Source organism: Sceloporus occidentalis, unplaced genomic scaffold, assembly GCF_023333645.1.
Source record: "Sceloporus occidentalis isolate IW3139 unplaced genomic scaffold, rSceOcc1.0.p SCAF_3, whole genome shotgun sequence".
Lineage (NCBI taxonomy): Eukaryota > Metazoa > Chordata > Lepidosauria > Squamata > Phrynosomatidae > Sceloporus > Sceloporus occidentalis.
This window is the reverse complement of record NW_028316983.1, coordinates 159,970,631-159,997,681: the sequence shown is the minus strand read 5'-3', so window position 1 is coordinate 159,997,681 and position 27,051 is coordinate 159,970,631. Positions and strand designations below refer to the sequence as shown.

Genomic DNA, 27,051 nt, shown 5'->3' with positions numbered 1-27,051 from the left:
CATTAACAATTTGAGAACATTTTCCAAAGTATGTATATTTTTTAAAATTTATTGGAATTGTTCTAGAGAACATGTGTGGTGTTAAAAACCTCACATAAGCCTAGCTGGAACAATAATAATTTTTAATCATTATTTTGGCAACATCAAGGTGATGACCTGGCAGCTTCCAGAGCATTTCTTAATGGCAATGAAAAGCAAAAGTGTCCACATATTAGTTACAGAAATATTATCTTCCAAATAGCAGAATTCACATGCTGTTTCTCATTTCCTATTTGCTTCAGATTCCTGGTTTATTTTTACAAGACTGTTAAGGAGGTCTATCCTTTGGCATGCATGGAGAGCTATGGCCAGCTTCCCCACAGTAGCACCTTTGCTGCCTTGCCTCATTATCCATCTCTGGAACATCTGGTAAACTTTTTCTTTGAGTCCATCTCGTTCGTAGTCGTGGTCGATTTCATCCAACTCGGGATCACTGAAACCCAGTTTACGGGCACAGTGTTTCCAATGCTTTGCCAAGTTGTCCCTTACAATGTTGAGATGTGTATCAGAAACAAGAGCAGTGCTCTCTGGTGGCAGAGAAAGGGCAGGGAGAACATTCAGTGACAATAAATTTTCCTCTTTTCAGAGACAAGAATTGAGACAACCCTCACAATGTCTTAAATATATATATGAGCAAGTTGTGAAAACTGGCTCCATCACGGCATGGAAAAGTTACTTTTTGAACCACAATTCCCAGAAAGGAAAAGCTAATTTTCGGACCACAACTACCAGAAACCAACAGCATTCCTGGCTGGGAGATTTAGGGAGCTGAGGTAAAAAAATAATCATTTTTCCAAAGTCTGGGCTCCATCTTGCTGCCAACATTCAGCCATCATGTGAAGCAGCTTTTTACACTGAACTGCATGTCTGCCTACTTGCCTATGTTGTGCAGTTGCTTGTAAGAGAAAGTTTTGAGCCATTCAAGATTCCTTCTCCTGTACAGGTGTTCTACACAAGCAAACATGGCTAAAAGTATATATCACATGCTTTTAAGAAATGAATTTTGCCCAAACCCCTCTAGTGATAAAACTGCTGATTAACATGTTTCAATCCTGCCCTACTTCCAAGAAGCACAGAATGGCACACATGGAATCAGCCTATTATCCTCATGATCCCCTTGTGAGGAGCACTAGTCCAATGAAGCTCCCTTTGTCCTTGGATTACTTCAGTTGTTTCAAGCTGAGTTCAAAGTGCAAAAGTAGTTTGCATTCAGTTAACTGAGGAAAGGGGAGAAAAGAGCAGTGGGTAGAATCTTGCCCTTCCCAGTAGACTCATATTCTTCATTAATAACTTCTGCCATCTTGACCATACCCTGATATTATTTGGACACATGTCTCTCAGTTTACATCTGTGAAAATTTAGAGGATATATCCTAGGCTTCCTCAATAGGTCTCCCAAACATCGGTCCAAAACACACTGCAAAAATAATCCAGTTTGAGACTGCTTTAACTGCCCTGCCTCAGTGCTAGGAAATCCTGGGAATTGTAGTTTATTGTAGCATCAGAGCTCTCTGACAGAGAAGACTGTCTCTCTGACAGAGAAGACTAAATGTCTCACAAACACTACAGTTCCCAGACTTCTCTAGCATTGAGTGGTCTCAAACTTATTTATTTCTGCTGTGTGTTTTGGACCATCATTAACTGTACAGCACTATAATGTACTGTACACTGTATTAATTATACTGTACACTATATTAACATTAACTGCACTACACTATGGAGTTTATCACATGGCAGGCTAAGTGCCCAAATCCCGTGCAGAAACAGGATTTAAATGCAGGAAAATCCCGCAAAAGTGGGATCGTTTTCAGACACATCGGGGGCATTGAGCATTAATGTGACATTAACTCACACAGAAAGTGAGCAAAATTATGTTGCTTTTTACTTTCGGGATTTTGGTGCGATCTTGCAACTTTCTGTGCGGGTTAATGTCACATTAATGCTCAATGCCTCTGATGTCGTCTAAAAGCAATCCCGCTTTTGTGGGATTTCCCCGGATTTAAATCTCATTTCTACACAGGATTTATAATAATAATAATAATAAATTTTTATTTATATTCCGCCTCTTCCGATTGAGGATCGAGGCGGGTAACAACAAAGTAAATACAATATACAACAATAAAAACAACAAGCCCCTCCCTCCCAACTATAAAATTAAACAGTAAAAAAATGTTTAAAAGGTACATAACAATACATCAAAGTTAAAAACAAATCACAAATAAGAAAAACAATAAAAGGGGGATTCAATTGGTTATGGACATTATCAATCAGGGCAGGCCTGCTGGAAGAGAAAGGTTTTTGTCGCCTTTTTAAAAGCCTCGAGTGAGGATAATTGGCGAATCTCTTCCGGCAGGTCATTCCAAGTTTTTGGAGCCGTGGCAGAGAAGGACCTCCGGGAGGTCGCTGCCAGTCTGGTCTTTCTAGATTGTAAGAGGTTTTTCCTGGAGGATCAGAGTGTACGGGAAGGATTGTATGGGAGGAGGCGTTCCTTCAAGTAGACTGGACCCAGGCCATATAGGGCTTTATAAGTGATAACCAACACCTTGTACTGTGCCCGGAAGCTAATAGGCAGCCAATGTAGTGATTTTAAAATAGGTGTAATATGGTTGAACTTGTATTTTCCGGCGACCAGTCTGGCTATCATGTTTTGTATCAATTGGAGCTTACGGACGTAGCACAAAGGTTGCCCCATGTAAAGCGCATTACAGAAATCAAGGCGAGAGGTTATTAGAGCATGTACAACCGTTTCTAGGTCCCGCTGCTCCAGGTAGGGGCACAACTGGCGTATCAGCCGAAGCTGATAACAGGCACTCCTGGCTGTTGCATCAATCTGAGAAGACAGTTGAAGCGACGAATCCAGGAGCACCACCAAGCTGCAGATGCAGTCTTTCAGGAGAAGTGTAACCCCATCTAGAACTGGTGAACTTACCTCCATACCTGGATTGGGGTTACCTATCACGAGTACTTCCATTTTATTTGGATTCAGCTTAAGTCTATTTTCCCTCATTTGGCTGATTCACTCTCGTGTGATAAAGTCCTAAGTTCTAATTGAAGGGCAGGAAACCATATTTGTCCTGGGAGTTACATCTCCTCTGCAGTTGTCCTGAAGCTAGATGACATCACACACCCTTTACATGAAAAAGACCCTGAATAAAGAACCAGTGGGAGTTTTTCCAGCCCGTGTTTTACCTTGATACCCAGAGATACTCCTTCCCCATATGAGGAACAGGGCAGAGGAATAAAGCCTACTTAGTCCTCCTGCTTTAATTTATCAAATAGAAATGTTTGAGCATGATATAGCTTGACTGAATAGTTGATCTATTTAAAATTCTTTGAGGAGTACAAGCAAAAAGTACACACTAAAGGAAGGAGAATGATATGCTTTTCAACTTACCATACAGCTTCATGTAATCTGCATCATTATATTGAGGATATGCTGGAGGACTAGGTACCTGGAGTTTCTGATCTTTAATTTCCAAGTAATTGTAAGAGCCTATTTGAATCCCACTGCTGTTATATATATTGTAAAGTTGAGGTTCTCCTGTATATAAGATATTTAAAACAACAACCACACTTAATTTTTTTTAAAACAAAGCATAATTTTCACATAGGAAAAAACATTAGAATGGGGACAGTATGACTAAAGAATAATGACCATTTAATGCGCTTACAGATAATTTGCATTTAAAATAGAAATATTAATAGCATGACAAATGTATTCTTTATGTACCACATTTCTGTAGTCCATAATTTCACATAAACTATGGAAGGAACAACATCAGTACTTAGAATTTCCATTCCAAGGATGGATTCACACAACCATACTTGCATCTCTGGTAGATTAAGAGCAATCCTTTGACTTGTGTTAGTTACATCTGCAAGGCCAATGAACATGCTTCCTGAAGAGAACTACTGTACTTCATTGTTCATGTCCTTAGGGACCGGGCCTCAAATAAGCATTCTGCCTCCAGGTCTCTCTGTCTTAAAAAGCATTACAGAAAGGGACCTCAAACTTCCTCCTTATGGAGTACTCACATGGAAGGAGTGGCTTGAAGGGATGAATTATGTTATTTAACATAGTCAGTGCTATTTGTTTTTTTGGGACCCTTCAGGCATTCAACTTTTACACCACAGAAAGCACTGCTCTCTGATCAAACCAAGAGGTGGGACTTATAATACTCAAGTGGGGAAAGCTTTTGGTTCATATTTACAGCCAGTCATGTCCTTTCCCAAGATTCTCCATTACATCCCCCCTTCCTGATAGTCCACTCTCCCTCCAGTCAGCATTCCATGCTCAATGAACATGTTCGGTCCTCAGTGAGCAATTTTCAACATAGGATCCATTATGATGATGCAGACTTTTGTAGAAAAAGTTGCTGTGTTTATTAGAGAAATGAAGGTAATATATATGATTATGCTTGTGAAGTATAGTACAGGGAATAAGGTAAAGATCTTTTTGAGGAAGGAGTGGAAGTATGGATTGTTGGGAATGTCTGCTGCTTGGCTAAACATTTGAAGGGATATTTAAAAAGTCTGACCTGTATGACAGTGAGAGAGTGAGACAGGAATCTGTCCAAGTTAGGAATACGAATTAGAGATGTTAGGATAGCCAGGGTCAGAGATAGAGATTAGTTACTCAGGTCAGTTAGAACTAGGAGTGAGAGATGGGAATTAGGAATATGAGTGGAAGGTGTGAGTTAGTTTGTTAGGGTCAATCAGGATTTAGAGGTGTTAAATAAATAATATTTAACTTTATCATAGAATCGTAGAGTTGGAAGAGACCACAAGGGCCATGCAGTCCAACCCCTGTCTGCCATGCAGGAAATCTAAATCAAAGCATCCCCAACAGATGGCCATCCAGCCTCTGCTTAAAGACCTCCAAGGAGGGAGATTCCACTACACTCTGAGGAAAGAGTGTGTTCCACTGTCGAACAGCCCTTACTGTCAGGAAGTTCCTCCTAATGTTGAGGTGGAATCTCTTTTCCTGGAGCTTGCATCGATTGTTCTGGATCCTAGTCTCTGGAGCAGCAGAAAACAAGCTTGTTCCCTCCTCAATATGACATCCCTTCAAATATTTAAATAGGGCTATCATATCACCTCTTAACCTTCTTTTCTCCAGGCTAAAAAACCCCAGCTCGCTAAGTCGTTCCTCATAGGACATGGTTTCCAGTCCCTTCATCATTTTAGTCACCCTCCTTTGGACACGCTCCAGTTTCCCAATGTCCTTTTTGAATTGTGGTTTATGTTGAACTTCTGTTTAATAAACTATTTTTTATTATACGCATGTGTGTCTGAGAATCATGCATAAGGGATATTGGAATGCTTGAGTTCAGACACATGATATCTGGTGTCAGCAGTTATTCAAAGTTGGTGATGGCCAGTGGTGGGATTAGATGAATAAAATATTGCACAGGAACCACAAGACATCTAGAAGTCACCCAGTTTGATGCCATAGTGGTGCAATAGGTGGGCAACTCTCACCCTTTACAGTAATAAAAGTGTTAATTTTACTGATCATACTGGTCATAGAAAGAAAGTTCAACTTGCCCATCTTAGTGTTGTTTTTCAAAATGTTATTTTACCTGTACTATGCTTGTATGTAGGAGTATGTGCAAAGTTCCTCTTCATAAATGGATTTGATTCCACAGGACCTTAACAGTTATGCAAAATGTATCAGAATTAAAACAAATGGACAGTTCTTCAAAAGAGAACAAATAATTAATTCTGTTCACCAATTAACAAGGTATATAACCTGATGTGGACTCCTGGGATTCATCTCTCCAGTACGCTAGGGATAAACAATGCTCCCAGACAGACCATATAGGCTTCTAGTCTTCCAACTTCTGATTGCCACATAACTTTGTTTCCCAGCCCATAGTCTTTAAAGCAGGGATAGAGATCATGTATTCCTCCAGAGTGTGATGGACTGCAACTTTCATGACTCTTCACCAGTCACTATACTGTCCAGTCCAAAAACATCTGGAGGCTCACATGTCCTCCAGCCCTGATTTAAAAACCATGATAGCAGCCAGAGAGCTCCTCACAGTGGTCTTCTCAACAAACAAGTTTGATAAAGCACTTCACATTGTACCAGGCACCAATGAGTGTAAATCACTACCCACTTGGACACTCAAGGAAGCAGCAATTAATTGATTATGTATGTATAAAAGCTTTAAAAATAGTTCATGTTTTGAATTAATAATTTTTAAAAATTACTAACAGATGTGTGTGGAAAGGGAAACCAGACAACTCAGAAACATGATTCTCCATTATCATTCCCATTTATATAAGATTAGGTGTGTACTTTCTATTCAGCACACATTTACTGTAGTATAGTAAAACCCTTAGAAAAGCCTTCCCCAGGCTGGCACTCTTTAGGTATGTACTATATGGCCTATCATCCCAAGCCAATTACTACACTAGTCTAACCTATCTCATGGGTGGGGAAAGCCAAAAATGCTACCCTAAACTTTCTTGAAGAGTGACACTAAAATATCATAAAACAATGAACAGTAGTAATCACAAAGTTCACTTACTGAATCATGAAAGGATATTATGTTTTAGCTGCCTGGGATGAATAGGAAGTGGGGAAGGACTGATGTATCCACAAGACAGAGTTAATTTTCTTCAGGAAAGAGCAACTATAATTACAAAACAGCTAAGAACCAATTTTCATCTGTCATATAACAGATGCCAGCCTGCTATGTATTGCTAAAGGGTCCCAGCCTGCTATGTATTGCTATGTTACATTTGTTTATTATTTTATGTTTATTGTTATTGTTTATTGCTATTGCCTTGTATTATCCCTACTGTTGTAAGCCGCCTGGATTCCCAGTGATTGGGGGGATATAAATAAATCCTATTATTATTATTATTATTATTATTATTATCTTGGGAATTAGGATCTTTTATATCTGGTGTGGGCAATAATGACATCCCAGATGTTTTTGAACAGTAACTTCCATAATCTCTCAGTACTGGCTACGTTGGTGAGCTCTAGTCTAGTTGCCTTGAGTTCCTATATTAGGAGGAAGGAGATACACACACACACACACACACACACAGGAGGATGATCTCTGTTCTAGAAGATTTCTGGGTGACAGGTTGCTGCTGATTGGCATGGATTTCTGACACTCATGGGCTTAATAACACAACAAAAAGATCCCCTTTGCCCTATCCTGCCCTAAATTATACTGCTATTTGGGGTAACTAAGAATGGATTTTTTGTGTAAAAATACTGTAAGATCCCTCCATACTGGTATTCGACACACATTCTTGTGCTTAGAATTCTTTAATTCTCTGTTTTTCCACCTGGCTTTGGTTAGTGGCTCTCAAAGTTCTAACAAAAAAAGTGGATCCCTCAAATCTGAAGCTTGCCCACTCCTGATGTACTTAAAGATAACTGTGTACATTTCCCCCTCAGGTTGAGAACAGAGATCCCAACCCACTTTACTCACTGGTTCCACCAGTTAGACTTCTGAGAACACTATGGTAAGAGTCAAGGGCTTTAGGAGGACGATCTATTCCAGATTCTGGTACAGGCAGTTTACTGAAATTGAAGGAACTGGTTGGCTGCATTCTGTATTGATCTTCAGCACTGCGTGATGGTCTGAGATTTGCAGGCCTTGCCTCATAAAGATTCATTGTACCCAATAATGTATTTCCATTTTCTGGAGTTGTTCCAGTCAGTGTTGACTGTGGAGGAGCGTGGTAAAGGGGTGCAAAGGCATTAGTACGACTGGTGCTGGAGCCAGCATTTCCTGCTTTTACATATGACTCTTGTGCCCGGGGGGCAGTGGGCACTTTTGCAAATGGATCATAAGACACCTTCTTCCTCCTCTCTTCATCCCACGAAGTGGCACTGTATGTTGCAGGACGGCTCTCCGGTTTGTCCATCCGGCTGCCATATACGTGGTAATTCAGCTCATCTTGCAGTTTTCTTTCTAATGTCACAGGAGGATCAAAGGCATTTTCACAACTCTCCACAGGTTCATTCTCTGGACAAGCAGCAAACAAGGCTTCATCCATAATGTTGGCTTCAAGATGCTGAGAGCTATGTAGTGAACCAGGGAGATCTGCAAGACAGTTTGCAGCAAATTAGAAAAGTGCTTTTTTATATGATAACTCCCACAACCCCCCAGCCAGCTCCCATAATCCCCAGCCACTGTGGATTCTGGGAGCTGTAATCCAGAATTGTCATTTCCCCAAACTCTGATGGAAACATTTTATTTATTTTGACCCTAACTAACTGTCTGTACAGTTAAAGGATGCAATACTCTATCTGTTTATCAGGGAATAAATCCAATTGAATTTTGCTTCTGAATAGGCATGCTCAGGATTGCATGAAAGTGTGAGAAACTCATTCAATTGCCTTTACTTTTCAATGGCAACTGGGAGCTCCAGTCTCAGTGGGGTAGTGAATCCATGTTGGGTTTTAATCTAAGGTGTAAAAGGAACCATCCAAGGTGCAGCTAAAGCCTACTCCCAGAATAGATCTAGCAGCCTGAATAGTTCCTTTAATCCTGACAAAACCAGCTGCTGCTGCCTTAAAAAAAATACTAGCCTTGATTCATAGAACATAGGAAGCGGTCTTCACCAAATTATCAGCCTTTCTAGCCTGATAGCCTCAAGGAATTTTGAGGGCAAAATACCTCAAGGTATTTTGGTTTCAGCTGCCATTGTTCCTGGACTATGGATTATGCTGGCCAAGTCAATGGGTTGTTGGTCCAAAACATATGGTGGGGCACCCCTGTTGGGCTGATTTAAGAAGCAGCAGCTCTTTAGAATCTCAGGTTGAAGGTTTCCTCATAATCTGCTACCTGATCATTTGAACTGGAGCTATCAGGGCTGAGCCCTGGGACCTGCTGGATGCAAATACAGTGCGCTCTTTACATTAGCTGGGGTTAGGGGCACAAAACACCCATGAAAGTTGAAAAACTGCCAATAGAAAACCACTATTTTTTTTATGTGAGGGAACACCCCTCTAGGATTTTCTAGGTCCTAGCACAACTCTATGGTCAAAAGGTGTAAGTTGACCATAGAACTGCAGTAGAAGACCTATGAATGCCTAATGAAGTGTTTTCTCTAGAAATCTCTAGGTCCTCCAGCATGACTCTATGGTCAACCTCTGGCAGAGTAACGCTGGAGGACCTAGAGATTCCCAAAGAGAACTTATTAATCAAATCCATGAATAATCAAATCCACAAAAGTTAAAGCCACAAGCCAACTTTATGTATTTTACCACTATGCCCTGATTTTCCATAAGTGAGTGTGTGCGCGCGCGCGGCGTGTGTGTGTGTGTGTGTGTGTGTGTGTGTAATGATTCAGCTCAAAGGTAGTGGTGACTGGTAATCTACCAGATGAATCTACCAGATGAAGGACATTATAAAAATGTTTAAAATAAATAAATACCAGTTTGGGCACTATTGCTTGGTGATTCTGCTACAGCATCTATTTGGAGAGACTCCATTCTTTTTACAAGTTCAATTGGCTCAGGGTACACTTCCTATGCACAAAACAGAACAACAAACAAACAAAGAAGTGGTCATTTCAAAGAAACAACTTTTATGGCGATATATCTTGGGACACCACTGGTCAAGGAAAAATCCCGATGGACTATATGATTACCACTTTGTATAACTTCAGGAATATTTTCTTTTTCTGAATCCTAGGTGTTTGAAAACTTACTTTTATCTTTTTCACATCATCTTCAACATACTTTTCATACTTTTCTTGGTAAAATGGCTTATATGTTGCATTGATTTCTGTAGGAAAGAATGAGTAAACTAATTTAAAAAAAGATAAGAAATGTAGAATAAAACCAAATGTCACTGTTCTTCTCATGTATTTATCCTAACCTGAAATGATAAAGTGACACAAACTTAAAAGCAGGAATGGGAAACTTTAATTACTTCTGTTTTCAAAGATATAGCCATCTTAGTCTTTAGAATCAGTATGTAGAGAGATCTTATAGCACCTTTGAAACTAGCTGAACAAAAGAAATTGGCAGTGTGAGCTTTCGTAGAGTCCCGTCTACTTCCTCAGATGCATTAGTTTTGTTTGCAACACATTTACTATTGGAACTAACTTACGTTACACCGATATTGTGTAGTCCAGGGGTAGGCAACTGTGGTGGAGGCCACACACATGACCCTGGGAGGGCTGAAATTTGGACAAGAATACGAACCAAAAGTGATTGGAAGCTATTTAACAGTTTTTGCTTCCTGTAGTTTCACCCTTTTGAAAAAAAGTTGGGAAGATATTTTGAGAGTGTTTTGAAACCATTTGGATTATTTTGCGGTGATCTTTCATCTGGATTTTATTTTCTTTAAATGGGGACTCCAGGGCTTTGCAAGAGATTCCAAAAAGGGCTTTTTTTTGGGGGGGGTCCCTATGTAGACCCTGGACCATACTTTCCCCTGACCTAGCAACCAATAGTCCACATGTGTTTTAATATGTTTGTTGTCTTTTAAAAATAGAACTGACAACATGTTAATCACCAGTTGCTATGCTGATATGTGCACTCTTAAAAGGAATTTTTATGAGTACAGATTTTTTTGAAAAAGAAATTAACCTCTCAATGGATAGGTGAGGATTTTGTTTCACTCATATTTTTTTTTACAGAAATTATCCACAATTACCAAATTTTCCATACCTTCACCAGAAAGAGCTTCCGATTTTAAAAATGTGAATGTAGGTGAAAGTGAAACGGACACATTTATCCATTTAGGCAGAATGCTTAACTCTTAAAAGTCGGGCTTTGAATCACTGCATATTCCATCATGCTAGTAGGTCTGAAACAGAATGGCCACTTCTTTTTTTTCTGACAGCCTCCTATTCTTTAGCAGTTCCTTTTTAACAGAGGTATAAGAGAAGTCTTGTCCAGACTGTATATTGCTGTACCTATTGAATTTAGCCAGTTCAGGTGGTTAAGAATTTTGTTTGGGTTTTGATAAGAACATATGAAAATTCACAAAATGACAGAATACATCTCATGGAAAGAATATGCATTGAAAACAGCTCCAAAAGGAAAACTGACAGATCCATTCACCCCAATACCTGCAAAAGTTGGGCGTTTCTCTGGTTCTTGTTTCCAGGATTGTTCCATTAACGTAATTATTTCATTTGGGCAATCTTCCTCTACCTCTTTTTTAAGTGGCCTGGCCCCATTCATGATACAGAAGCAGACGTGCAAGTCATTTACAGCATCTGTAAATGGTAGAAGTGATAGTGATGAACATGAAGGTAGACTTGAAGGTGATGAATATGAAGTTGACTATAGGCAGCAGGAGGCATAAGAAAAGAAGAGATTCTTGATTGGGAATACTTACTTTCATAAGGTTCTTTGCAGGCAAAAATGGCCCATAATACAATGCCAAAACTGTAGACATCTGATTTTTCCACAGGTGTAGTGTTGATGTCTCGCAAGTGCTCTGGTGCCATGTAGAAAAGGGTGCCAGCATTACTTTTTGAGCCAGCATTGCTCTTGATCTTTCTCTGTCGGCTGGTCTCTTCTTTAGTCAGCTTTCTCCAGTTTTTGAAACAGGCTACACCAAGGTCTGCTATCTGCAAAAGAGGTTGGAGAATAGTTGGGATGGGAAGAGAACCAAGCAGGTGGATCCCACTGATACAGGATACTCATGCAAGGAGGCGTGGAGAAGTTTTTCCTAACTGCTAATACAGTACTTCTTTTGTTTTTTGGACTACACCTCTCAGAATCCTTTAGCTAGCCTAGCCATTAGTCATATTATCTGCAGGATTCTGGGGACCCAAATAAAAGGTTCTCCTAACTTACATCACGACAATCCTATAATTAGCTTAGACTATGAGATAAGACAGTGGCCCCAAGTTACCCAAAATGAGCTTAATGACTATGTGTGAATGTGACCACATCTTACTCCAGCAGTCTCCTGCATCTTATTCCAGCAGTAAGACTGTTGGGCAAAACAGACTGCCCCTTTGCACCACCTTCTGCGTGGCTTGGGAGCACAGCATTTACACACCTCATGCTCTGAAACTCCCCAGAAGCCGCCTGGCCATTTACATGAGCCGCTTCATGATGCTCCGGTGGAGTGATGTTTATATGTAGCATGCCACCAGAACATCATGAAACTGGCTTCCAGCTGTGGTGAAAAAGCCAGCTTTTAGCAGCCTGAAAAATGAGTGGCTATTTGCCACTCCTTTTTCGGGCAGCTTCAAGGTAGATTGGGGCCACAGCGTGTGATTGCTGCAGCCCCAATCTGCCTTTGGAAGGGGCAGCTTCAAGCTGCCCCTTCTGCTGGTCTATTTTGCCCCTTAGTCTGTGTGTTTAAGTTATGACATGTTTAGGTGGGAGAGCCAACAATCAGACATAAAGAAAAGGCACATGGTACACTCCATCCTGGCATATTAGATCAGAAAGAAAATTTAAAAAAAATATTCAGAGCTGGGAATCTAAGTTGATTTACAACTGAATGCTTAATTGTTATTTCCCCCCCATACACATATGCAAAATTGGCATCGGTATTGACTTGCCCTGGAATGTCCAGTCATTGCTGCTAGAAGAAGCTGGTCTGTCAGAATCCAGAACACTTTTCCCACAACATACTTATAGTATTATACTGTACTCCACTTTAGAGGTGCCAGCGTGGTGTAATGGTTTGATTATTGGACTATGACTCTGGAGATCGGGGTTCAATTTCCTGCTTGAACATAAAAGCCCTTTTATGTTTGGGCAAGCCACGCACTCTCAGCCTCAGAGGATAGCAATGGCAAACCCCTGCTGAAGAAACTTGCCAAAAAAAAAACCCCTATGATACGTTCTCCTTAAGGTCATCATAATTTTAAAAATGACTTGGAGACACACAACAACAACAACATTTTGCTTTAATTGCAATGGCAATGTCCTGTGGAATCCAGGAATCTGCTAGGATATTGAGAATTCCCAGCCAGACAGATCTAGTTCCTCACCAAATTTCAAAGCCCCGGATTCCATAGGATGCAGTAATCGCAGCAAAAATGAATATTCAGGCAGTCAGAATCCTCAGGTACCTCATTCTGTGAGAACAGTTCTCAACTAATATTACCAGATAAGGGCCAAACAATGGCACTGATTTGCTTACTGAATTATTGCTTGCTCACCAAACTATAAAGCAGGTTGAATGATGGTTATTTTTTCATAATCAATGCAGCACATGGGAGAAGGGAAGAAAACCGACCTACCTGTCCTGCTTCATCTCATCCTTCAGTGGGCAAGAATGTGTTTAATAAACACAGACATGTTTTCAGTTTAGCAGTAAAATTCATATACCACCTTTGACAGGCCAAGCCAGAAGCATTGTGCTAACGATACCTTGATATGAAAATCTTCATCTACAAGGATGTTCTCTGGTTTGAGGTCTTTGTGTACTAAACCCTGCCCAGTTAAATAAAGCATCCCTTCAATTATCTCCAAGATGAAGCGTCCTTTCAACGGCAAAGGAATAGAAGTCTGCAATACAGCAAAAATTAATATGTTTCAAAATACTGTACATGTTTCCCCCCCATATGGCTAATGTACAATCAGGTGGGAAGTCAGTGAAAACAATCTGCTGTTTTTAATAATAAAAAGAGTTTGACTTACTGGTGTATCAGGGACAGAATACGGGGAAAGCAGATTTCAGACTTAGAGGGGCTACTCTATCTTTTAATAGCACTTCAAGTCACTGGCATATCAAGGGGGCAGTGTGACTGGCCCAATTTTGGTGCAGGTAAACAGGGGGTGCATTGTCTGTCAAATATACTAGGTACACCACTGGGTGGTAAAATGGATCTATGATAGGAGGACTGATATAGGCAGATTTGGAGCTCTTGTCTTGTAAAAGGAAAGCTTGCTGAGAATCCTTAGGTGCAGATATTGCAGCCCCATCGTTACTGTTTCATTATGCCCCCTCCCTCACTCCAACGAGAAGAAGGAAATAACTCTTCATCTGGGACTGGGTGACATTTAAGGCACTTGAAACCTCTGCATTTGTCCTGGTGGAAGGGGGAAGGAAGAGAAAAAACTGATACACTCCAAGAGCCCCTCTGACTCAGCTGAGAAGAAGAGTGAAGGGAGGTCCAAGGAAAACAAAAATATCAACCTAGCTCCTCCAGTCTCTTTTCCTCTGGGCCACAAACTTGGCACTCCTATCTTCCCTTTACTGAGAGCTGTTGAATTTCTTCTTCCACTTTTTTTCTTCCTTTTTTCTTCCTTTCTTTCTTGACTACGAAGGAAAAAAACTCTGTTCCCCATGTAAAATATTCTAGGTATGCCACAGGTGAACATGAATCAAAGAATTTTGAGCCCATGAGTTTGCTTTGCATACCAGAAATAAACAGAGTTCACAATCTCTCCAAATATTGAAATCCACTTTGGCTTACACCATGTGTTCTTCATTTTAATACAGTTGACCCTCCACTTTTGCGGATTTGACTTTTGCAGATTTGATTATTTGTGGTTTGCATTAATATGTTCTGTCTAGGAATCTCTAGGTCCTTAATTGTAACTCTGCCAGAAGTTGATCATAGAATTGTGCTGGAGAACCTAGAAGTTACTAGAGAAAACACAGATTCATGGATGTCCTTCACCTCTAACCTCAGCAAATGTGGAGGGATTACTGTATAATTTAGTTGTTATGGGGAGATAATAATGTTGTACATGCTATTGGGGAGTCAGAAATCCTTGCTGATCTATGACAAGCCACCAAGCGATCTACTTGATCTATCTTCTGCCATCTACTGTATTAAGACTTTGGAATCAAGTGCATTAAAGGAATCTGATCATCTGCAGTGGATTTTGCCTTTCTAAGAGTATTTTGGGCTTCAGATACCAGAAGCCTGAGGCAGCATGGCCAAGAACAATTACAGCAGGTGTGCACAAAATATCTGAAGGACCTAGAAGACAAGCTTAAATAACTTTACCAAGTTTAGTTTTCACATACTTCTCCTGGTTTCAGTGGGTATTTTAACCTTCCACATTATTTGAAACTCTGGAACTTGCAAGTACAATAAATAAGTAAATACACATGTATGATCTCGTTTTCAGGGTTGTTTTTTTTTTATGACTGCAACTGAGATTATTTTTCCTCACATGGAAAAAGCCTATAGTATTTAGGAATATTAAGGCCCTTAGTTCCTTATTCTATGTACAGTTAGTTGTGAGGAATCTTTGTTCCTGCAGATATTTTGGACTTTGATGCCTAGAAGCCCTAGCTATGTAAAGCATTGTAGTATTTGCCATCAAAAACATTTGGACAAATATTCCCAACCCAAAGAGTCCTTAACTTTTGTTATTAGCTTGTCTTTGCATTCTAAATGCATCCTGTTTCATCATTTGGGAATTACAAATCCAAACCATTTTCACCATGCTGCAAATATCAATGAACACAACTGTCAGACAGCCATCAATATTTTCAATATCATTTTCTAATTTTCTACATGCTGTTTCCAAATAACTGGTCACCTTCTCTGCAAGTTATCAGTCATGCTCCCTACTCACCGCCTTTAGTACTGACATCAGGTTCCCTTTGCGTACATATTCCATCACAAGGGAGTAGTTCCCATCTTCCAGAACGACACCCAGTAGTTTGACCACACGGTCATGATTTAATTTCTGCATAATCCTGCCCTCTTCTAGAAGAGAAGTGTTACAGCTGAAAAAGAGATGCTGCAGGATTACTATGGTGCATGACTGCCAAAGACAGATAAGGACCAAAGACATTGGATTCAGTTCAAAAGTTGACTTAGCCATATGAACAGGAGGGATAGTTCAAACCAAGTATTTGATGGCAGCCTTAAAGATGGCAGCCTTAAGGATTCGGGGCTTGCGATTATTGTCCTCGTATACAAAAGGGGGGAAAGGACAATCCTGCTAATTATAGACCAATTCATCATCTTAATACAATGAGTAAACTTTATGCAAGATAATTACAATGGAAATTGCAGGCCTAGTTGGAACAGGAAAATATACTTTCAGAGGAGCAAGTTGGCTTTAGATAAGGCCAGACCAGCAGAGATCAATGTCTAGTATTTTAGCATCTTATTGAAAAATATTTCACCTACTTATGCTGCTTTTATAGATTTTAAAGTAGTATTTGATTCTATACATGAAGCCAAATTGTGGGGAAAATTGGAGGCATCCTCAGCTGAATAATGTCTACTCCATTTAATACACATATTGTATGAAGGGACTTCACTTGAAGTAAGGGTCACCTTACCAATGCCATTGAGACTGAGAAGTGTGTTAAGCAAGGCTGCATATTATCTCTACTCTTGTTCCATTTTTATATCAATTCCATGGTGGGCCACTTTTACAATACAAACTTTTACTTTTGTTTAATTAATGCAATAAATTAAACTCATTCAATGTTCATTAACATAATATTAATTAAAATGAATTATTTCATTGAATAAATGTATATTGTTTCTTTTCACTACCTGGAGAAAAACCACAGGAGAGGGATATTGTCTTATTTGGGGGCTTCTCAAAATATACACTGAGTTAGCCACTGTGGTAAGGCTAAACCCTGGAAAAATCAGCAGTGATGGCCATGTCGGTCCAAACCTTGAAGGAGTTGTCCAAGGTGCTGGGGATATGATTCAACACCTGTTTTGAGTACAGGATTCAACATCTTGGACAGATGTTCTTTAAAGATCAAACCCTGGAGTGGGTTACTGACATGGAAACCATCAGCCATCAGTGAAACTTAGAGGAGAAGCCAATTAGCCAAAGAAAGACCCAATTCAGCAATCGCCAGAAGCTTGATGGTGAGCACCTCTAGCCTGTCCTCTCCTGTTTACATCCTTTCTGCAACTTACTCGGTGCGTTGAGGTCCTGTGTACACTGTTTTTAAGATCACAAGTCCATGACTCTTGTGGTAACACAATGAAACCATTCCAAAACCACCAGCGTCCAGCTGCTCTTTTTGCAAAAGGTCTGCTGAACTCATCTGGATGTCAACCAAGGACATGATTGCAATTCACAAGGCAGTTCACCAGTTCATCCAGGGGAAATCCAGGGCCTGCAATATGAATACAGAACAGAAGGTGTGTTATAGGCTCCCTTTCCACTGCCATGGCCAAAGCCGTGCATATGGTATGGAGCATTTTGAATGTTTTGAGGATAGTTTCAGAACTTAGCAAAATTTCATTTTGGGCTATACTGCTAGAATCCCCTAATAACCATGGCCAGACATGGATTTTATTATTTATTTACTTATTTATTTATTTAATGCTGGAAGTTGTATGCCAAACAGAAACTCTCCCAAGATCTAGAGAGTTCACAGGTGACACAAAGAGTGCAATCCTAGGCATACTGATTTAGAAGTAAATCCCAGTGTGTTCAATGGAGCACTCGCAGTCAAAAAAAGGCATTTAACTGGTTGCAAGGGCTTTTTTGTTGGTATATTTTTAACTCTGTTGTTGTGTTTTTAAATGATTTTACGCTGCTCAGAAATTTAATAGTGTTTCAATATGACAGCTTATTTAATTGTGTTTTAACTTATTTACTATCAAGTTTTTACTCTTATCTTGGTTTTAATTTTTCATAAGTTGCTTTGGGCCATAGGCTGGGAGAAAGGCAGCATATAAATAAAAGCCAAGATGCCACATCAGAAGATGTAGTTACGATAGCTATGTCTTTGTAACATCACCCAATGCTATCCCTCAACCTACCTTTTCTGCAGTGCATCCCCCCCCCCCCCACAACAACACTGCAGTTTCCATACTACTGGAAACAAGGAGATGAGTGGAGCTGTGTCCACCTGCTGAAATAACGCAGTTTGCCATGACTCAATGTTTGGAATCGTGGGATTTGTAGTATTGTGAGATATTTAGCCTTCTCTGTCAGAGAGCTCTGAGGCCACAGTAAACTACAAAACCCAGAATTCCATGGCATTGAGCCATGGCAGTTAAAGCAGTGTCAAATTGCATTATTTCTGCTGTGCTCTTCTACATCACTATGTCCTGACATGACACTTGCCCAGGGTTGTCCAGGAGCTTCCACTACAGTAACCCCCTTGCATTTCGATTTGCCTTTCTTCTGAGTTGTTCATGGCAACATGTAGTTTTGTTACAGTCCTTTATTTTATTTTACAGTCCTCTCCTTGCAAATGGACTGTTCTCTTTGTTTGATGGTTCGGCTCATTACCAGCCTTTTGAGACCATAATAGAGGGCAGGACGATGTCCCTCACATATATCAATGCAGTTTATGTGTTCCTTTGGAATATGGGTACCTGACTGATTATATATATGAGCATTCTCAAGCCATAATTGCTTGTTCTGTACTGTTTTCATTTTAACTTGTACACCACTTTGACTGTCCAAACAAAAAGTGGGCTATAAATAAAAAGTTTATTATTATTATTATTAATTCATGGATAATTAATCCATGGATACTGGGGTTTGTGGCACTGGTTGTATATTTCTAAAGCCTTCTCAGTGGATGCTATCTCTTGTGAGCAACCAAGTCATTTCAGAGCCAGCTGCTCTACAGATAGCAGGATTTCACTGTGCATGGCCAGGAATTTGTCTTCTACTGGTCTCATTCAAAGTGTGTTGTATTGAGGATGTGGCATTCTTTTTTCTGCTGCTTTTGTTGCATTCTTTTTTTTGCTGAGGATAATACACAGTGCAATGGATTCATGTTACACCAAAAGATATTCCACCTAAACATTAGGAGGAACTTCCTGACAGCAAGAGCTGTTTGACAGTGCAACACACTCCCTCACAGTGTGGTGAACTCTCTTTCTTTAGAGGTCTTTAAGCTGAGGCTGTACAGCCTTCTGTCAGGGTTGTTTTGATGTTGTAGTTTCACATGGCACCAAGTTAGATTTGGTAACCCTTGAGGTCTCTTCCAACTCTGATTCTATAATTCTTGTTTCTGTGATTCATTAATTATTTAGTTGGCACTTTACCAATCTTGGTATACTATTTGCTAACCCTATTGTATCATACATACAGGTTTCTTTGGAGAATACTCTTCATTGCACATTCCTCTATATCATGCTTTGATCCTCTAGCTAGCTCACGTCATAGAGGAGTCCTAATGCCTCATTTTGGGGTGTCACAGATGCCATCTTCATTTCCCCTGCCTGCTGTACCAGTCATTACTGGCATGCCATTGTGTGCTAGATGTAAATTCTTCTTGTAACTGGAGGTGCTGCAGCAGGCATATGGGAGACTTGTGTTGCAGTGTGACAGGAAGAGATCTGGATGCATCTCTGTTCATCCCCTCATCCTCTGGCAACATGGAGATGGACATATTGGGGAGGGCTGCACTGAAGAAAAGATAGGTTCGGGGGGGGGGGTCTCCTACAATCCCTTATGATGAATGGGGATTACAGGAGTTTTTTGCAAAAACATCAGGAGGACCAAAGGTTTCACTCCTTCATCTTAGATTCTCTTCCGTAGCATTGTTGGAAACTACATTCACCATCACTTTTAACACCTGGCAGAATACCTATGAATGGGCATGGTCCTGAGAAAGACGTGTTGGCTCTGTTTCTGAAAACCAAGAATTAGAATCTCCAGGGATTGCTATAATCTTTTTCATAAACTGTGTGACAGTCCAAAAACTTTTATTTCTTACTACCAATGCAGTCTGCATTTTCTAAGTGGACCTTCTGAGTATTAGAAGGACGGAAGGAAGGTCCACTTTCATTGAGAGTGCAATCTACAACTCCAGAAATTTCCGAGAATTGCACCTGAAGAAGACTAATTGGTGACTGGCTGAAATGTGTTGGGCATTTTAAGAAATAAAAGTTTTTGAACCATTATACAGGACATGAGACTTTGTTTCCTTTCATTCTTCCACTGTGAATACATTCTTTCATGTTTTTTGTCCTGTAATCTTTTCCAATAAAAAAACAGAGGTGGGGCTCATTTCTTCAATCCACTATCCCAATTTAGGTATATATTTTATTATGAGTTAACATAACACCCTTAAATAAATATTTTCAAGGTTGCTCACATAAATGCACGATCAGACCACAATCAAGAAAAGACCTTAATGAAAACAAACATGACAAAATACAGTACCAGAAGCATAAAATGTCTCATTTGGTTAGAAGGGCAAGGAAAAAAAATGGTCCTGACATGATGCTCTTTGGGGAGTGAAGTGTCACAACAGAAAAGACCCTCTCCACACTGACCATATATTTCTGATTACATGGCCTAGGTACACCTCTCTAGTGTGAAAAATCTGGTAGCTGCCCACCCAGTTAGAATAAGACATTGCTCTCGGAGCATAGGGAGCTATTTGTTCGTTCGTTCGTTCGTTCATTCATTCATTCCTTTCCTTTCTCCCAACAAGGGACCCAAGGTGGCTTACAAAATTTAAAACAGAAGTTAGCAAAAATGTACAGTGCAAAAGTTAAGAAACAATTAAACCATACTATTTTAAAAGATAGTTAAAACATTTAATACATTTAAAGCATGATTTTAAAAACATACAGGATAAAAACACCACACCATTCCACCATTCCATTGATTAAAAAAATCAATCAATGGCTTGCCTAAATAAGATCTTAACTTACTGCCAGAAAAACAGCAGGGAGAGGGCTAACCAGATCTCCCATGGAAGGGAGTCCCGCAGCTTGGGAGCAGCCACTGAGAAGGCTTTCTCTCCTGTCCTCCCCAAACATGCCTGTGATGCTCGTGAGACCAAGGAGCTTATTGCATGTCTTAATAATCTGTTTTACCTCTGTCCGGCTTCAGTCTTAATTCAGGCTGCATCCTGATCTTATTGGAAGGTTTTTGCCATTGAATCTGCTGCCTGAATGCATCCCCACTTCCAGGAGTGTTCCAGTGGCCAGCTTCTTAAGCTGGAAAACTCCTGGATCTAAAAAGAGCTGCAAGGAGTGCTCCTGGTAGCAGGGATGCACCTGGGATGTATTCAGGCAGCAGATTCGACAGCAAAAACCTTCTGATAAAATGCAGCCCGAATTAAGACTTAAGCCAGATAGAGGTAAAACAGATTATTAAGACATGCGATAAGCTCACAAGAGAAAGCCCTCCCCCACAGATTTTGAAATTCCAGCTGGCTCATATGGGGAGATACAGTCTTTGAGATAGTCTGGATCCAAGCCATGCAGGGCTTTAAAGGTCATACCCATTACTTTGAATTCTGCTAGGAAATGGACTGGTTGCTAGTGAAGCTGTTTGAACAGGGGAGTTTCACAGTCTATGTAACCAGACTGTCAGCAACCTGGCTGCAGCATTTTGGATCTGCTGAAGTTTTTGAACAGTTTCCAAAAGCAGACACACATAGTGTGTGTTAGCAATCCAAACTGGATGTAATCAAGGCATGTGCACTAAATGATAACTTACCTCTAAATTATATTGAGCCAGACCATTCGTCTTCTTAAACTGACCAACAGGTGAGTTTCAAGCAGGAGTTTTAAATACCCCTACCTGGAGATGACAGGGAATGAGTCTAAGACCTTTGGTATGCTAGGCCAGATCTCTGTCCCTGATCTATCCTTCTTCCCTTGCAGGTTTCCCATTCATTTTAGATAACAGTGGGCTACATTGGACCAGAAATTGGTGGACTTTAACTCCAATGACCATTTATCATTGGTGATTAAGGCTGATGATAGTCCAGTAGCAGCAGGAATGCCATGAGTTGCCCACTGCTGCTCAGTAGGAATACATAGGCAATATACAATGGCTGACAAGGCATTAATGTGGCAAATGCAACACAAACTCTTAGTTTTAACCATAGGGTTTTCCTGTCAAGATTTATTCAGAGGAAGTATGCCACTGCCTTCCTCTAAAGCTGAGAGAGTAGAACTTGTCCAATGTCACCCAGTGTGTATCCATGGCTGAGTAGGGACTTGAACTCTGATCTACTGGAGTCCCAATCATCACTCAATTCAATATATCACATTGGCTCAGACTGACATATATCAGCAAGAAAGGTTTAGTTTTCTAACAGTTAAATTATGACTCTTAACAAAGCAAGTTATACCTGAAGGAACTTCCAACTGGTTGCTGTACCAGGCCCACTACATACACCAAGGAATTTGCTTAACTTGACGTGCACAGCATGCAGAATTTCATGCCTAATTTCATCTGATAATTAAAAGTAGGGAATCCAAAGGCATAGCCAGTTTCTTTATTTCTCTCAATTAGTCTCAAAGTTACTACAAAATCCTCTTGGCTAAAAGTAGGGAAGTAAGAGCTTTTTTGGTTTCATGAGCTTGATTTCAATTCCCATTTCTCTTTGCTATTTAGCTATTTTATTGTACTGTGTTTCTTTGTTGTATTTCTGCAGTATTTTTTTAATTTTTGTAACTGTGGGAGAGGAAGAGCTAAGAGGAAAAGGACACACACAGACACACACACATTTTTAATTGACAATTCAGTGAACAAACTTAGAATAGCTGGGTGACAAGAAACACTGGCTTATACTACCCTATATGCCCTATTGAATTTCACTGGATTTATTCTCAAGTCAGTATGTACACTACAGCTGCCTTCCCAAACCTGGTGCCCCCCAATTGTGTAGCACCACAATTCCCATCACCTCCTAGTTATCAGAGCCATCAGTTGGCGTACAGGGTATCACCTCTTGAGTCATGATGATGGCTACAGAAATGCATAGTTTGCAGTCACATTACTATTATCAGTGAGGACTTAGAATGTGGCCATACAACATCTTTATTCTAAGGGGGCATTCACACTTCCATCAAAGCAAAACCTTGTTGTCTTATGTCTACTAGGTTGTGTCCCTAAGTGTTGTGTTCCTCCAGTCTGTTGCTGTTGTGCGCCTTTTAAGTCATTTCCAACTTATGGCAACCCTAAGGCCAGGGGCATCATTAGGGGTATGTGGGGAATACAAACTGTACCAGGTGACACCCTGAGTGGGGATGCCACCACTGCTTCCTGCACATCTGCCTTTGGGCAGAAATGGGGGTGGCATTCACCTGCATCCCTTTAAAATGCTGAAGAGATGGGATGAGCAGGCCAAGGCTCAGTGGGAGGAGAAAGGAGAGGCCCTAGGGTCTTGTTTTTAAATAAATTATAAATTTTGATTTTTTTAAAATTAATTTTTTCAAAAAAGTATATTAAAAACATCACATGTTCCCAAGTTTTCACTTTAACTACATATAACTATGTGCATGTGAATATATTTAAGTATGTTATTGTGTGGATGATATTGTCATTTAAAGGTATAATTTTCATTTTGCTAGTTGTTTATGTCACAACGATTGCTATTACGTTCAGTGATATATGGGAATTACAATTCATGAGTAACATTACTACAAAAAACATGACTAAGGATTCTGTCTGGTGTGGGATGGGTGGAGGTCAATGGTGTGTGTGTGACACTATGAGTTATCGCACTGGGTGACACTAACCCTAGTGCCGCCACTGACTAAGGCGAACCTACCAATAAGGTTTTCTTGGGAAGATTTGTTCACAGAAAGCAAAACGATCCAAGCGGAGCAGAAAATTAATTAACAGGAGGTTGTCAGGCTGTTGAAATGAAGATCCAGGGGGAAAGTGATCTTGGAATTCAAGTCATAGCATTCCCACTATCCTTAGAAGAGAGGATTTGCCTGGCAAGGAAGATGACCTCCCTGACCCATGCCCTCCTCTTTCTTCTCCACCTTTCCCAGATGGCAAGACTGATTCAGAGCAAATTTGCCACTGCCTTCCACTGAGGCTGAGAGTGTGTGACTTCTCTCTTCTTCTATGATTTTTTTAAAAAATCTTTTGCCTGATGAAGGTACTCGTCAAGCTTTGAAAGCATGCCTGGTGTATTTTGCACCTTTTGACTGGCCAGCCACAGGGTGACCAGAGGCCCTCCTTTTCCAGGACACATTCTACATGTCAACCTTCTATCCAGGAGGAAATCCTAAACGTCCGCCATTTGGAGCATGGCTACGAAGCATGGATTCAATATTTGTATAAATCTTTGTAGCTTTTTTTGGCCACTTCCTCCACTTTTTCCTTGGACGCCCCACCATTTTGTGGTGCCTTGCAGTGGTGTCACTAGGGAAGTGTGAACCACCAGGTGACATCCTAAGAGGGGTGTCACCATTGCTCCTCAAACACCTCTCTTTTGGCAGAAATAGGCAATGGAATTCACCCGCTTCCCTTTAAAATGCTTTAAGGGGTGGTGGGAGTCGGGAAAGCTCTGTGGGAGGAGAAAGGAGAGGCTCCAGATCTTTTAAAAATTAAATGTTGACATTTCAAATTTTTAATTTAACTTAGAAACATCACATTTTAACCAAATCTTCACTATGTATATGTAAATATGTTTAGATGATGCATAGCATATAGTAATTTGAAGGTATAATTTTAATTTTTGCTAGTTGTTTAGGTCACAACTATTAATTAACATGATATTCAAAGTGGTATATGGGAAGGAGGATTTATAAGGAACATGAGTGAAAAAAAACATTCCTAAGGATTCTGTCTGGTGTGAAATGGGAGGATGAGGTCAATGAGGGGGTGACACCATGAGTTACCCCACTAGGGGAAACCAACCCTATGGATACCACTGGTGCCTTGCCCTTTTCAGCGGTGAGGAGGAGAACACATCGGGTCACCCTGGCCAACTCAGATGTTGCTTTTGTGGGTGTGAATGCTGGATCTGGTCACCTATGGCAGTGGCATCCCTAGGGTTGGTGTCACCTGGTGCGGTAACTCATGGTGTCACCCCCCCATTGACCTCCTCTCATTTCCCACCATACAGAATCCTTAGTCATGCTTTTTTGCACTCATGTTACTTGTAAATTGTAATTCCCATATACCACTGAATTGACATGCTAACAGCTGTGACATAAACAACTAGCAAAATTAAAATTATGCCTTCAAATTACAATATCATATGCACAACCTAAATGTGGTAGAATCCAAAGCTACAGCCATGTTAGTCTGTAGAATCAGTATGCAGAGAGATCTTGTTGCATCTTTGAGAATCACTGAAAGAAAGAAATTGGCAGCGTGAGCTTTCCTAAACTTCAGTCTACTTCCTCAGAAGCATTTGGATCTCAGATCCAAATGCCTCTGAGGAAGTAGTAGACCAAAGTGTAGGAAAGCTCATGCTGCCAATTTCTTTCTTTCAGTGAGTCTCAAAGGTGTGACAATATCTCTCTACTTACAGCCTAAATGTATTTACATATGCATAGTGAAGATTGGGTTAAAATGTCATATTTTTTAAAGAAAATGTAAAAAGAGTAATTTTTTTAAAAATTAAAATTTTAAAAAATTTTTAAAAATTAAAATTGAAATTTTAATTAAAAAATATTCTGGCACCCTTCCTTCCTTCCTTCTCCAACTGAGCTTCCCCTCACTCCCAACATCTCTTAAAGCATTTCAAAGAGAGACAGGCCAATGCCACAGTGTTTCTGCCCAGAGGCTACAGGGGTTTGTACAGGAGCAGAGGGGTCCTCCCCCATCCCCTTTGTGACGTCACTGGTGTCTGGCAGGGCTTCCCCCTTCTTTGGAAGAGGTTTCCTGGATGCCTTGGTTTCATTTTCGCCTCTTCCTCCTCCCTTCCCCTTCCTTCTCCTTCAGCTTCCAGATCATCAGCCAGGAAGGCAAGTGCCCCTGGTCCCCTCCACATCTCCAGAACTGGGACCCCAGGGATGGCCATGGGGGGTCCCTCTCTGGGGACAAAGGGGCCCTGCCCCTGATGGGGAGTCCTGGGTTAGGCTTCACCCTGACCCTAAGGAAAGGCGGAGGACAAAAGGCCCCCCAGTGTCCCCCTTACCTTCTGCTCCCTCTACCAGGGAAGCCCCTTTTGGGGTCCTTGAATCCTTCCTCCCTCCTCCTCCTCCTCCTCCTTCTCCAGAGACAGAGATCGCCCTGTTCCTGACTTTCTTCCTCTTTCGCGGAAGTTTTGCTGGGGCGGAGTTTAAGGCAAAAAAGGAGGTCCAGCCTTTAACCCCCGCCTTCATCCTTCCCCCAGGAAACAAGATCATCTCAGGTTGTCCTTTGGAGCCAGTCCTGCTCAAAGGTCTGAGGGGCTGTGTGTGTTGTGTGCCTTCAAGTCCTTTCCTATGGCCACCCAAAGACCACCCTGTCCTGGGCTTTCCCTGGCCAGATTTCTTCAGAGTGGGTTTATTTTATTGTATTTCCTTTGCCGCCTTTCTCCCATAAAGGGACCCAAGGTGGCTCACAATATAGAAACACATCTGAAACAGAGATCTTGTAGCCCCTTTGAGACTTTGATTGAAAGAAAGACATTGACTTCAGTCTACTACTTCCTCAAATGCCTTTGGTGGCGTGGAAGCCATGCACAAAGAAGACCAGTCTCCTATGTCTTTGTGCACTAATGACCATTGTTAAAATTGGACCTGCAACTTCATTTCCATGCACAACGGATTTGTAATCTGAAGGGCCATCCTCACATACCAATGGCATATATATGTCTGTGCCTCACTTCCACTCCCCCAAATGCATCTGAGGAAGTAGACTGAAGTATATAAAACCTCCTGCTGCCCACTTTTCTTTCAGTGAGTCTCATTTTTTTAAAAAAAATTAAAATTTGGAATTTTTTTAAAAACTAAATGACCTATTTAAAGCACTACAAGGTTAAAATTTAAAACGTTATGGAGTTTATCAGACAAAGGAGATCAGGAGTTTATCCCATGAATATCCCAGAAAAATCACATAGTTACGTGGAACGATTTCACATGACATTGCACATAACCCGCCATTAAAGTGGTCACAAAGAAGCATTAACATGCATCTTTTTACTTTCAGATTTTCAGAGACTATGCATTTGTGATATCACTTTCTTTGCGCAATTGCATGTGATAACTATTCATACAATTACTCACCATTTCCACCTCATTTGTAGGTTGCCTACCCCTGATCTATATTGTCAAAATAATGCAGTTTGACACCACTTTAACTGCCATGGCTTCATCCTACAGAATCCTGGGATTTGCAGTTTTTTGAGGCACCAGCACTCTTTGGTAAGGAAGTCTAAAGACCTTGTGAAACTACAAATCCCAGGATTCCATTAAAAGATTTAAAGTGATGCCAAACTGAATTATT

At 40.6% G+C, this 27,051-nt stretch overlaps 1 protein-coding gene across 3 annotated transcripts; it reads right to left on the bottom strand.

Moving 5' to 3' along the window:
- Positions 1-25,824, bottom strand: RIPK1 (receptor interacting serine/threonine kinase 1). Of its 3 annotated transcripts, XM_089516640.1 has the most exons (12): positions 25,760-25,824; positions 16,854-17,056; positions 15,535-15,688; positions 13,369-13,506; positions 11,369-11,603; positions 11,097-11,246; positions 9,726-9,802; positions 9,450-9,543; positions 7,496-8,113; positions 5,621-5,689; positions 3,433-3,579; positions 1-566 (listed from the first exon to the last, which is right to left on the bottom strand). In XM_089516640.1, the coding sequence occupies exons 2-12, from the start codon at positions 17,003-17,005 to the stop codon at positions 262-264; spliced, it is 2,139 nt and encodes a 712-aa protein (XP_089372766.1). In that variant the 5' UTR covers positions 17,006-17,056; positions 25,760-25,824; the 3' UTR covers positions 1-261. The 3 variants fall into 3 exon arrangements, with proteins under 3 accessions (XP_089372766.1, XP_089372767.1, XP_089372768.1); XM_089516641.1 differs by lacking the exon at positions 5,621-5,689; XM_089516642.1 differs by lacking the exons at positions 16,854-17,056; positions 25,760-25,824 and adding an exon at positions 16,473-16,560.
- Between the last annotated feature and the right edge of the window lie 1,227 nt (positions 25,825-27,051).